Source organism: Ostrinia nubilalis, chromosome 26 (genome assembly GCF_963855985.1).
Source record: "Ostrinia nubilalis chromosome 26, ilOstNubi1.1, whole genome shotgun sequence".
NCBI classification, from domain to species: domain Eukaryota; kingdom Metazoa; phylum Arthropoda; class Insecta; order Lepidoptera; family Crambidae; genus Ostrinia; species Ostrinia nubilalis.
The window spans coordinates 7957126-7971559 of record NC_087113.1 but is presented as its reverse complement, the minus strand read 5'-3'; the positions used below and the strand labels follow the sequence as shown (position 1 = coordinate 7971559).

At 34.9% G+C, this 14434-nt stretch overlaps 2 protein-coding genes across 2 annotated transcripts in view; one reads left to right on the top strand and one right to left on the bottom strand.

Moving 5' to 3' along the window:
* LOC135084438 (serine/threonine-protein kinase MRCK alpha) overlaps window positions 1-8374 on the bottom strand; it is a 91468-nt gene extending 83094 nt beyond the window's left edge. The window contains exons 1-2 of the mRNA XM_063979221.1: window positions 8272-8374; window positions 6546-6790 (exon numbers count right to left, since the gene is read on the bottom strand). Coding sequence (XP_063835291.1) covers window positions 6546-6606 — 61 coding nt within the window. The 5' untranslated portion in view covers window positions 6607-6790; window positions 8272-8374. The remainder of the gene's footprint in view (window positions 1-6545; window positions 6791-8271) is intronic.
* Window positions 8375-8981: 607 nt separating this feature from the next.
* LOC135084623 (protein lines-like) lies at window positions 8982-12186 on the top strand. Its single transcript, XM_063979391.1, has 2 exons — window positions 8982-9156; window positions 9389-12186. The coding sequence occupies exon 2, from the start codon at window positions 9474-9476 to the stop codon at window positions 11940-11942; it is 2469 nt and encodes an 822-aa protein (XP_063835461.1). The 5' UTR covers window positions 8982-9156; window positions 9389-9473; the 3' UTR covers window positions 11943-12186.
* Window positions 12187-14434: the final 2248 nt, after the last annotated feature.

The following is a 14434-nucleotide window of genomic DNA, read 5'->3' as shown; positions in this document are numbered from 1 at the left end:
TTTAGTTTTATTGTTTTTAATAATAATTGTTTTCTTAGGAAAAATTTTATTGAACTCATTTTTAATTAATTCAAATAATTGCTCATATAAAATATTTATACTACAGTTAAAGTAATGCAAAAGTGGGACCTTATTAGATATTTGAGATTTAAAGGAGATTGCCCAAAAGTGGTATCGCTCGAAATCTAATTGTACATTGAGGGTACCACACCGTAAATTCCTTTCTTCATTTGTAATGATTTGCGAAAGTAGTAAGAAATTGTAAAACCTCCGGAATAAAATCCGATTTTAATAAAAAGTATTGTAACAATGAGCTGCAATCAGCAACAGCTATCACCGAGCAACGACACTACGTAGTTCGCACGGTTGTCAATAGATGGCGCTGTTCGTAGTTAGCTCGCGATATCATTTGATTTTTTCCTGTCCTTAAGTAGTCAGGGCTAACCACGAATCCCTTTTCCCTTGCAAAATGGTATAAATAACATTGGTATGCACGCAAGATTATTTTGTGTTTATATCTGATCCTTATCAAATAACGCTAGCTTTGGCGTAGCTAGGGTTTTTTTTAGGCAGGGTAACTATCCACAAATATAAAACAAGTATTCTAAGGTAAAACCTGTAGCTATGCCAATGGACACCATTCATTTCACTTAAACCAAAATTACATCAAAGTCCGGAGTTTTATAAAAAAAAAAAAAACTGTGCCAAATAGTCCTGTATGCATACTATAAATTAAGCTTTATTCGATTAATGTACAATGAATTTGATAGCGATACCAACTCCCATAGTCACTTGGGCATTCTCCTTTGTCTTTCTGGGATGCAGTGACTGGTCTATATTCTATTTCCTTGCTCGATGGCGCAAAATGGTGTTGAAATGACGCTATTTGACCGCAATGATCAGAATTAACAAAATTTATTATTGATTTCTCTAGCACTAAGCAGTTACAGAATATATTGTCTAAGCAAGTAGCTGATGTTGGAGTCACCCTAGTTGGTTCAGAGAAAAGATTTAACAAGTTAAAAGATTTGAATAAATTTAAAAACCGTATTGAAAGAGAGGAATCTTCTATTATATTGATATTAAAGTCTCCACATACAACTACTTTCTTTGAACTATTACACACTCTTCTAAGTACCTCTTCCATTGTGGTTTCAAATAATTCATAGTTACTAGATGGGGGTCTATATACACATACAATAACATAGTCGTCCAGTTCTGCACATGACAGCTCAATAGTTCGCTCAACAGAGAGAGATACTATATCTTTACGCTCTTTACATTTTAATTTATCATTGATTAATATTAGTGACCCTCCACGAATAGCTAACTCTCTAGTGAATGAACTAATAAGCTTATAAATATTAATGCTCAGCATTAGTTCATATTGCCTGAGCCAATGTTCCGTTAAACATAAGACATGAATATTCAATTCTTGGATAAATAACTCAATTTCCAAGTCTTTGCCGGAGAAGCCTTGTACATTTTGATGCACTAAATTAAAACCGTTAAATTTCTTTGTACCCGAATTTTGTATGCCAGAGTTATCCTCTATTGTCTTACGATGTAATTTAAATTATGATTTGGAACAGATTCCAAGGGTCGAACATCCATGGTCTGCTCAATAAAAGCAGTTTGGCTAGCCAAATTAATGGCTAAATATTTAATAAAATATGATAGCGAATTCGCTATTCGTCTTTTACAATATTTATTTAGATAATTATATTTATCTATTGTCAATAAACATTTATTTTTTAAATAATTGTTAATGTCAATTACATGGAATTTGCATTGATTATATGTCAGTGTATTCAATGTCAAATTCAATTTATATCTTAAATTATTTTCCTCCTGTGGCAAGCTTCTACTGTAGGGGAATGTGAACAAAATTATTTTATCTTCATTAAGTAAACATAAGCTATCAAAAATATTTAGTAGGTCTTTTCAAAAATATTTAGTAAATACATGATTTAGCATGAATTATCATGAATTATATTAACTACTTATTTACCTCTCAGTGTCTTGAGGCACAGAATAAGTAATAGTACAGGTACAGAAGGATTACTCCGCAAGACGATTTAAATAAATGCGAGTCTTGCTACGATGCGATACAGTGGAATTCAGCTCGCACAGCACTACGTACCTACAATTTTATTCACCTACAAGTTTTGTCTCTTTCTATCGCGTGCCTCTGAACTCTTCTTACGCTGTTAGGGTTGCTGTCTAGTAGTGTCTAGTAAAAAAATAATTAATCTACTTATTTGTTATGAGGTACGTATGTAGGTAAGTACGCATTCATTATGGAAAACCTTGGGAGAGGCCTTTGCCCAGCAGTGGACGTCATTTATTTTGGCTGAAACGAACGAACGCATTCTGAGCAGTAGTCATGGTAGGTTAGGTTCCTATACTATCCTAAGAATTATTGATTACCTGCATGGTCAACATACCTTTCAGCATCTTTGGGAGGCGAAAAAAATGATAAATCCGGTAGATTTCTTTTCGAATTTAAACACCCGAACGCCGCACAATAATATTTCTTTCTCTTTATGTCAATTTTTAAATAATACTTCGATCATAGAATTAGTTACTACAACGCACGCCAGCGTCCTGACGGGCGCGCGCGTGACACTCGACTGATATAATACCCGCCGGCGGGGCGCTTCGCTGTAGGTAATTATCGGATGTACCGCGCGGAGTGAGCCAGGCCTGCTTGAGGCAACTTAAAAAAGTACATTCTGTGTTTTTATTATTATTTAGGCAGTTAAATACTGCACAGTATTTAGTACACCATTTTCTTTATTTTCTTCCATCATACACAAGAATACGCGTGCGTGAGTCAATGTTCGCTCGTATGTGAGGCCTTGTCGAATAGTATCCTGTAGGTGGGCCATCGTGCGTGTTTTGTTTTCGATGTAAACTCGCGGAGATGAACAGGCCTGGTTATGCCAACAATCAATGGCGCGACTGCACATTAGCTCGACGAACAAACTGCCTCCTTCCAAAGGTTGCTGTGCCCTAACTGGGTCCACATTGATCTGCTTAAATTGTAATGTGGTGAAGCAATAAAGTATTGAACGTTAGCGCAACAGAACGATGGGGCGACAAACGAAAACACGAGACTTTGGAGCGACAAACCCTAGCGCGACGTTACTTAGGCTCGACAAACGATTGCACGACAGAACGCTCCCATACCTCAGGTATAGAGTTATACGCTAGACATACAGGGTGGAATTTTGTAATGCCACCTGGAGGGAAAGTACTCTTAATATTGTAGATAGAAAATTTTACTCAAAGAAAACATTCCTTTATTTTTGAAAACAAAGAGAACTCCATTCAAAGATTTTTGAAAATTTTACGAAAATTCACTATCATACCATACAATTTTTAATTAAAATAATTTAAGATTTCATGGTTTTCCTTTCATTTAATTTATCAAGTTTGTTAGAGAGATTTCATCCATAAACTTAACCCTAACGATCGATGTAATAAAAATACAGGGTATAATTTTTAACAAATTTTAGTTGATTCGATTCCCGGCTGTGGCATGCAAATTTATGGAAATCTTTGAATGCAATTCTATTTCTTTTGAAAAATAAAGAAATGTTTTCTTTGAGTAAAATTTTCTATCTACATTATTAAGAGTACTTTCCCTCCAGATGGCATTACAAAATTCCACCCTGTATAGTGCTCGATAGAACTTCAGCAAACTATAGCGAGTCTAGTTCTCTAAACTTTCCGGTTCAATGACTACAGGCTTTCAGTTATCCAGTGACTTGAAAACTGTGTCGTCCCTACATCTGACTCTGCGTTTATTTTTAGACTAATCTTATGTATAAATCGCGTTATATGACGAATTTATTAAAGCGTTATGTAGATAACTTTGTATTCAAATTAGACAGAAAAGATCTCGTAATCGATTCGGTAACCGATCGTTTATTACTCTAAGAATCCAGATCAATCTGTGGCAATTAAATGAGCAATATAGAGCAATATAAATAACTCTTTGTGACATAATATGTGACATCAATTTAACAAAATTGCTTCGAATTAAGCAATTTAACTGTCCATGTAAGTAAGTGCATATTAAATACAAAGTGCGATGACCTTTTTTGCAAAGCTTGGACTTTAAAAAAAGGTTGTAAGCGACCTATGTTCATAACCATAAGGTTTCATCTAATAGCTCTTGTACTGGACAAAAAAACAAGCTCCTCGAATCCTGCGAGTGGAAAAGATTAGCGTAAACACGAGAATGTATTTGGAAGTGACTATTAAGTAGGTACATTACATTACGTCACAGAAAGTTATAATACATTGTATTCGATGTAACCAGTTTAATTACAGACAAATATGTAGTTCCTAATTACAAAAAAAAACCATTACTCGATCGAAATCGGTGCGAATCGCAAATAATTTCATTGTAGCCGCCACTTGTTCGACAGAAACAATAAACAGGAAACTGTGGCTAAAATAAAGAGGATATCCTATAGCCGTAGGACAATAACACAGCATGTGGTGCATATCGTAGCCGCGATGTAAATTTGTAATGGTGCCGTGCCACAGTGCAGACGAGCGGTAGTAACTCTATGGCTAAAAACTCACGGCGCGATTTTCACCCGCGCCCGCGGCGGTTGTGGAATTGGCGGTTTTATTTCAAAACTCACGGGAGCGGTTATTTGCGCGGTTAGGCTAAGAACTCATGGCTCGATTTTCACCCGCAGCCGCCGCGGGCGCGTGTAAAAATCGCGCCGATCAAGTCACTGGTACAAAATGGTGGAAAACCGCGTCGTGAGTTGTGCATTAGTTTTTTACATAAGTATCTACATTCTACAGAAGCTGCGGGCCCGCAACCGCTGCGGACGCGGGTGAAAATAATCGCGCCGTGAGTTCTTAGCCTATGTTGTCTTAACCAAGTGTCATCCACTGCTGGACAAAGGTCCCCCTAATCCCCTAATGCTTCAACCACACCAACGCGTGCAGATCGCCATCTCCAGCGCGATCATAGGAAAATGACAGGTCGGGTGAACTGTCATGGGTCGCGCGTCCTGTCATTGGCCTTTGATCGCGCGATGGCGATCTGCACGCGTTTGTGTGGTTGAAGCTTAAAGATTTCCACTATGACAGAAGAGTCCAAAGAGGTCTATAGAGTCCCACGCTGACTGCAATAGGGCGCATACCGCGACACTCATCAGAGTCGATCCACCGAGTGGGAGGCCTACCTACGCTACGTTTCCCTATCGGTGCTCGCCACTCAAGAACTACTCTCAAGTTGTCATGTACGTACTTCACGACTTCTAATCTGTACACTTGCATTATCTTTGAATGTTTTTCTTTATCATAGCGATTACAATGCATTTAATAGATAAGTATAAACAACAAGTAATTCAGATTTAACTGACATAATCTTGATTCATCGAAAATAGATTTACGTTCTTTTTGTTTTTATTATCTTTTTTTACGTATAAATCATTTATTCATGTTTTTATTCTATTATTAGAATTTACAAGACAATATGGTAGAATCTACATAATAATCGAATTAAACATCCCAGTTTTCCAGTACACGTCGTAAAAGGAGAATAAGGGACAAACACGCGAACATCAAGCCTCTCTAATTCGTCTGGCCAGCATGGAAAGGGCCAAAATCTCCACCTGCCTCTGGTAAAATAGATTGGGTGCTCCTGCCTGCAGTGGAGACTAAATGACATAATGATAAATATTACTCTTTAATTTGCAATAAATCTACATGGATATCTTAGGACCTCCGCTAAAACTCGCGACGAGCACAAATCATTTTCGATACTGACTGAGCGCCTGCGTTTAGCAGAGGCCCTTACTTGGAACATGAGTTACTTTCACTTAATATGGCACTGTGTCATAAGTCATAACATCCTAATAATGATAATTAATAGGTGCGATTTATTGCCCGTTAATTACACTAATAGGGCAACCTTGAGCCAGTTTAGGTGCAAATTGTAGGCATAATCAACCATTCTTTCAATTAGTAACATAGTTTTGAACAAAGGTGCCTTAATTGGTTCACTATCTATTCATATGGGATTCTTCAAGGATCTTACTATGACCCACTTATGTCCTTATTATGACACAATGCTCAAAACTCTTTTCAATTTCAGTTATAAAGTGATATAAGATTGGTTGAAATGTTGAATTCCAACAATCAAAAACAATGCTTGAAATTATACCAAGTTTTGAGTTTTCTCTATAATATGCACTTTAGTGTTTATTCTATGAGTTGATAACAGTAACCATGCATGTTAATAAAGAACTGCATAGCTTCTCATCAATTAAGATTTCCACCTTTCTAAAAATAAACTGTTTATATTTTCTAATTAGAAAAGATGATAAAAATTTTTCCTCATAAAAATATGTTATTTGTTTATATTTTTTATGTGTCACAGCCAATATAAAAGTGATTGACCTTGACAAAAATATCTTCTACAAAACAGTTTATTTTTATACATTCCTCGTTGATGGGAGAAGGAAGTTTATTCACTATTAAATATTTCTATACTTAAATAAATAACTTACCAGGAACATTGTTTATCGGGACCAACGCCCGGTCAGGGGACGAGTCCTCGTCGTCAGACATTCTGGCTCCGCTGCGTAGCTTCGTTCAAACTACAATGTCAATGGACCTTTGGACCGCACATGTCCTGTACACTACACTATTAGTCCTATGAGATTCTCGTAAAAAATCTACGTTTAAAATTTTAAGGCATGCAGTTTTTTATTGTGACCGTCACCAATTCATGTTCCATTGTCGATTTTAATATCTGAAAGAAAGAAAATAATGTTAAAGATTATACAGTTACACCTTAGGTTATGATGAAAGAGTAGGGACAGAAGCCAGAAAAGGGTACAAAGAGTGCAATGAGGGTACAGTTAGTGCGACATTCTTAAATTATAAAAGAAACTGAATTACCTAATATATCCTATGTTTAGAATTACACTTGTCAAATTACATGCATAGTGTTTTTAAAAAGTATTAGGTAATTAAAGCTTTGAATAGCTGTTTTTGTTATAAAGAAGATTTATATTAGAAATTTGGTTTCAGTCAAATTCCAGGGCAAAAGTACCCCAATAAAAATACCCCATGAAATTAAAAATCAGTTGCATTTTAATTAACAACAGAAATTGTGTTTAACATTGACAATACCTGTTGTTTACAAAGCAGTAGCAATTAGATAATCATCTGATTGGTCAATTTATTTATTTACAATTATTATCATTGGGAGAGGACTATGTTCACCTATCAAATACTAGCTGATGGAATAAGAAATAGTACTTTTTTTTTTTTATGTGTATCATGAAAGGCATTATAAAAATTTTTAGAGAGGTTTGGTGAGAATATGAGTCATGTGAGTTCATGGGATGAATAATAGACAATCATATTTCTTTTTCCTAATTGATTGCGATAATTTTCAATTAAGAAATCATTAGTTAATTAAGTGCTTTCAAAACTTGATGAGGCCTAGCCTTCTATCAGCAATACAGCACTACTGATGGTTTTTGCTGTCTTTTTAATTGAAAATAACAGTATACTCTCTCATATATTGTGTAAATTATGTGAATGCAAAAAATGCGCACGTAAACATTAGAACATGTCTTTCGACGCCTTAATTACCGTATAAATGATGATAATAATACTTTAATTGCAATCATTAACAATAGGGTCTGAGATAACTAACAAGGCTTAGCTACAGTGAAATGGACTAAGAAATTACGGGTATTGACGCACCTTAGGTAATTTAAAGGAAAATAAGTGTAAATAAATCGTGACTGAAGATAAGGTAAACCCAAAATCGACTGATCGTAAGGCCTAGTCGACCTTAGACCGTCGCAAACAGGAAATTTAACAATTTCTCTATTGTCTAACGATTGAAATAGCGACAATTTGCTTTCTATTCGTTCTGCACAAGGTTGCGGGTGTCATTCAATACTCCAGTATCGAGGCGATGCTTTCGCAAGCCCAAGACTGAACTTATATTTTCACACCAAAAAAAACTATGAGACCCAATGACATATCGATGCGTTTCCGTATCGAAACTATAAATAAACAATAACATGTACTTGCGTGAGACGAAAATACCACCCACTCCAGGGTTTACGGCTCCAGTTAATATTAAATTGTTCCAAATACAATACCAAAGATCTTAACCTAAATTTTTCTATCGATTGTTATGCAAAAACACTGAGGTGACTCATCGTTGAATACTTGACGCACTTATCACACACACATTAAATATATATTCACCTGTTTAGAGCAGTATAATTAATTGATTTTAACTACAAATAGTATTTCTTTCTACAAAACTTAATTTTCGAGTCTTTCGGAGCAGACATTTTTACTTGGCGGGGGAGGGGAACACTGACAGTGCTGCCATAAGAAATAATTAGGTAATAAAATTACCAAATAAATAAAAATTAATAATTTTATAGGTAGATTTGGCCATAAACCTCTCATAACTTGAGTTAAAAATTTTAAATGTTTTTGAAGTGTTTTCAATTTTAAAAGTTTTTGAAATATTCCAATCATTTTTAGTTTTTTTATTTTTAAACAACTATTTTCATTTTAGCTTTAATCCAAGAAATCAGTAGTATTACTGGTAGAATTAATAGACAAATACAATTTTTCTTTCTTTATTATATTCATTTGATAACTTATCACATTTGAAATACCTACCTATCCCAAAAAAATACACGGCTACCGAAATAAAATTGCTAAATTCGGAAGTCGTCTGACTGGCAACGTCTTTACCGGAAACGGTAGTACTAGTAGGAATCAGTTAGAAAACTATTAATTAGAATATTATATTCTGAGCACAATTATATATTTTTTTGAATCTAGGTATATTATTATTTTTAGACACTAATTATCATAACGCTTAATATGACAATCATCTATTATTTTGTCTGATAGCACGTAAATTCCAATGTAAAAAGTACATCATTTGACAGAGCGTCATGTACGTAATGGAGGCGATGATCTTTCGTTCAGTGAAATAAATATCGAATTTTGACTAATTATTACCTAAAACTGTGTGTTATTGTGCGCAATTGGATTGCAGTGATTGATCTGAAGTAATTTATGGATACCTTATACAAAATAAAGTGCATAAACAACCTCGTTCTGTTACTGGTATGTATGCCATCAAAATATTTTGGAAAGTTCTTCATAAATCTGTAATACTGGCACAATTACCACGTTATTTGACTGAAATAATCTAGTTTAGGCGTTAATTCAAACGTTTTTAACGTAAAATGTTATGTGGAATGTCGTATTACATGAATTATTCGAAGGCTTTGTCGTCCGCGTAATTAGGTAGCTGATCGGAAAGGTCATGCATTCATATTAGCTTTATTCTTTCCAGAACGGCTGTGGCGACGTAAAAGCCCGTTTGTTTATGGGAAAATAACGAGTAAGACATACCTGGGAGTGTTTGCAAGAGCAAGTTAATGGTTTGGAGAGGACACTTGCACTGTGGACCAGCAAATGAAGGTATGGCTTCTGATCAACCCGTGAAGAAGAAACAGCGAATCGATGCTCCTGATATCGACGAAGGCAGCGACAAGTCCGCTGAGGATGTGCTCACGGAGATATTTGACTCGGAGACTCCCGCCGAAACGTCGGAAGAGTTTCCCACACGCAACGGCGGATCACCAGACAGCGGGACAGTGAGTGAGGATGCAGTTGACTGCTCGGCCATCTTGAGGCTACCTAACGATTCCAGCATAGACATAATACCCTCCTGCTCAAATTCCACACCGCATTGGAATTCTCAGGATGACAAGCTGCTATCCGAGCTCAGGGTACTCCAAGATGCTCTTGTTGGACAATGTTTGTGTAGTTTTGATGAGAACACAGTTATTCAACTTTTTGATAGACAACTCAATATAGTTTCTTGGCCGTTGACTTGTTCGTTAACATATTTATCCACAATGCAGCTGATGTTCGATATTTATTTGAAACAAAACAGTACTGGTACTATTTGCTCAAAGGTAATGCAGGCGTGTGATATTTTCGTCAGGAACAGGCATGATTGGATTACCGAAGTTGTTGAATTGGCTGATCATAAGAGTAAGATAGTTACTTTTGTTGCGAGCAGAGTTCTCGCCAGCTTTCTAATTGTTTCAAAGGATACAGTAGATGAGAACTGGCTGCAGCAAATAGCTGAGAATATTTACCTGTTTGATAGAATCAACAGGATAACAGTACAAAAGATAAATTTCAGTCTTGACATAATCAAGAGGATAGTTGAATGGAAGGATGTTGAGCAACATCCTCTAGAAGACAGTAATTACATAAACTCAGCTGGAACCTTGCAGGTCCAAGAAGATAACCCTTTCAGGAGTAGTGTGGGATACGGCACGAGCAGCAGTAGTTCAGAATTGCCGTCCTCAACCACACAGAGTAATAACTTACACAATGCCTTTTCTAATTTGCAAACGCATAATGCCCCTTCCACTTCATCAACATCATCAGATGATAAACCAACAGAAGAGAGGCCAACAACATTCAAATTGCATGAGCCAGTATTGAAATTGCACTCTGAACCGCCTACAAATGACTTGGAGGAGTCAATATCCCCTGAACCACCACAGTCGAGGATAGAAAGGGTAAATGAAAATGGTTGTGTCACTGTAATCCTCACCGATTCAGAATCCTTTGACACATCGCACATAAAATGCCTAACAATTAAAACGTTAGAACACCATTGGCCAGTCCTGGTGAAAAACATGAAACTGCTACTCCTGAGGTACCTGAATTTAGCAAATGCTGAAAACTGTATACTTACATTTTTCTCTCTGTGGGAGAACATAATTAGTGTGAAAGCGAATCTCTCCGTTATAGACACGAAACCTTTCTATGCTGACTTGCAAGGTTTTGTGGACTTACTACGAAATACAATGCTGCCAAGTCTCATTTATACTCATTTGCTTAGTTTATTCAATGAAGTTTTATGTTATGGTTCCACTTTGGCTTTACAAGATATCTTGCCTGAGGAGATTTGCTGTCTAGCTCACTCTATAGTAAGATTTGTCAAGGATTTTAGGCTGCTAAACGATGTGCGAGTACAAAACAGCAGAAGTGGCCTTGGTTTCTTAGGTCCCGAATGCACAGTAATCTGTAACTATTCTTTAGGGCCTGCAGTAAGCCCATTGTCCACCACAATTCAATTGGTCGATCAAAGTTACGGAGAGGACGAAAATGATCATTCAAATCACACAAGAAGTGAAGTGGACAAGACAATGTTGCAAAGAATGTCTCTGCTAGTACTCAAGTCGGTTGCTGTAACTGTGAAAGAAATGCGTTGCGATTCCTCTGACAGTTCTATTGATTCGTCAGATTATAACGCGATACAAGACATGCAGATCGTGGAGCGATCCATCAGAGATGTGTTGAAAAAGCTTGATGTTTTTATTAGAAACAGCCTAGAGTTCCACCCAGAAACACCATTTACAAAAATGTTAATACATCTTTTCAGTGAACAGGATGACTATCTTATTGAATCCATGGTATGCACACTGGACATAACCGTTGGTATTGTATACAGAAATTCTATGTATCCAGACCTCATTCCCATGTTGAATCCAATTGCTTCATTTATAGAATTCCTAAAAGTGGTTTCCCATGACAGTGATGTCTTGCTGGATTACCTGGTGAGTAACGAAACATGCTTTTTGCTATATTTGCTCAGATTTTTAAAGTACGTGAGGAGGAACTGGCCTAAATTCCTTGAAACGTGCCAGCAAACTGATCTAGGTGGCTCAAGAGGACTTGATGACACAATGAGAGTGTTGATTCGACTACGATTACAAATCAGCAGACTGGTATCAAAGTCTCTTTTCCCGTACAATATTGGGCCAGTCCTAAGATTGCTGGAAGTATGTGAGAGCTTGTATGAAGGCAATGAATTTAGCTGAAGTTAAAATGTTATAGATGCTAGACAATACCATGATTTGCCATAAATGGCAATGCCAGATTTAGTATGGAAAGTGGCGTCTTTTTTTTTTCGCGCGGCCATCGACCAAACTTTGTTTTTTGATTACAAAATAGTGTAATAAACCAAACTTAATATGGCATGTATACCTCTAAACTCAGTCTGAACTGAGTTACGAGCATTAGAAGTTTGATGATTTTCATACTAGATTTGCTTTTTGTGCGCAAGTTTTGTAAGAAATTGCAATAAAATATTGCGCTGATTCTGCTCCATATTGATGTCTGGAGCCTTTAATGGATGGTATTGTTTGTTTACACATACAATCTCACTATTTTGTTGCAATTTCTTACAAAACTTTCCGCGCAAAAAGCAAATCTAGTATGAAAATCATCAAACTTCTAATGCTTGTAACTCAGTTCAGACTGAGTTTAGAGGTATACATGTCATAGTAAGTTTGGTTTATTACACTATTTTGTAATCAAAAAACAAAGTTTGGTCGATGGCCTCGCGAAAAAAAAAAAGACGCCAATTTCCGGCATTGTCTTTTATTAAATGGCACGGAGAGGTGATTACTAAAATGGTAGACTTATTTTATCCAGAAATAGTTACACTATAACTTGAATAGATTTTAATTTAATACTCGACTCCGTTATGTATTTACGATATAAATTAAGTTTTTAACAACTCAGTCAACTTTTCTCAGAAAATATTGTGTACATTTCATCAATAAAAAAGACTGCCAACTTATTTTACATTCCAAAATTTCTTGTTCATTTACGATTTATAATAATTAAAGTTAGTTTTCTATTTATATTAATTAGTTTTAGTTATATTCTATTTAACATAATGATGTAATTATTTTTTATTTGTAAGTTATTTAAGGTGTAATGCAGTCTTCCTTTTTATACTGGAAAAATGATTTTTTTAACATAGAATGAATTAATAGCAATAATACAATCCATGTAAATGCAACTGGTATTCAATAATATTATTTTGTGGCTCTGTAAAGTATACTTAATTATGTGTTTAGCCCATAACTTGATATATTCTTATGAAGTTTGTGCCTTACCATGCTAAAAAGGTGCTTGATAAAAAATACTAGATTTATACGTGTTTTTGCACAAATATTTATAAATAATCGTATAATAATATGGCAACTATTTTGCATAAATTAAATCAATGCAGAATATACAATAGTAATAATAACTAGGCGAGATTTAGATATAATTTATTTTAGTGAAGGTTGTATAAATATAACTTAATTTTACGTTTCGTTTATATTATGCGGGTCTTACTTTTTCTTACTAAATTATTTTCCATGCCACAGCGTTGTAAATATGGCCATCAATTACCATAGTTATTGTAAGTAACTGTAACAGTATTAATAACAATATCATAATTTATGTAAACATTATTATTTAGTAAATACAGCTTCTTTGTCAATCTATAAAGACCTAATATGTTAAAAAAAATATGTACAACTTGCAGACATTTAACATTTTCATATTTTTTTTTACGTAAATAATTTTAGCTTTCTTTTTATAATTTATTTATGAAATCTATGTCAAATGTGTACTTATTTTACTCTAGTTTATTAATTGCAAATTAAATTAAACGGTCTTTATAATTGCAAAGTGAAAGTAATCATAATAACTACAGGATCTTCTGATTACTATCTTAGCTTTAAGTTAGGGATTCACAACAGACTGTTATTATAGGATGTCCATTTTATTATTTTGTAAGCTGTTGTAAAATTTTCTATTTCTACTCTTTCGCTGTACTGAATCTCAAATTTAAACCGCAGCCTATAATTTTAAGGGCAGTGCCACTTGTTCCGAGTTATGAATGACCGATTAATCTTGCCAACCATTTTTTATTCACCGATGATTGTTTATTGTACGATGTTTTTTCAACTTGATTGTAAGATGTTTTTATGTAGGTAGTTCAAAATACTTTTTATTACTGATTATCAAAATTATTATTATCTATTTGGCATTAATTTTAGTAACGTTTGGCTAAATTCGTGTAAGTTTATTTTGTCTTGATTAGAGAAAATGATAAAAAAATATAAATTTTAAAATCTAAAATTGATTCAGTTTATTATTATTTTGGCCATAATTTTTTTTACGATGTCCGTTTGCGGATTTCGTTCTGAAATTATAGTGTTATGGCCGTAAGTAGTTAAGGTAAACCTTATGTACTTGTTATTGTTAATTAAGTAACAATAAATTAATTTAACAACAATAAAATGAAATATTTTTGTACATGATGACATTTGTTTGTTTCATTTTTCTCATATTTTTCAAGACTGGCTTTTCTCTTATGAAGTTATACCACAATACCATGGGAAATTGCAAGGTCAGTCGCCGACTTTCAATAATTGACTTGTTTCGACTTCAATATCATAATAATTATGTAGGAAGGTACAGTCAGCCTCAAATATAGTTCACGACACCCAAAGTTAGTTTCCCTGCG

Excerpts from the sequence above, each read along its gene's own strand:
- LOC135084623 (XM_063979391.1), top strand. The coding sequence starts at position 9,474 with ATGGTTTGGAGAGGACACTTGCACTGTGGACCAGCAAATGAAGGTATG.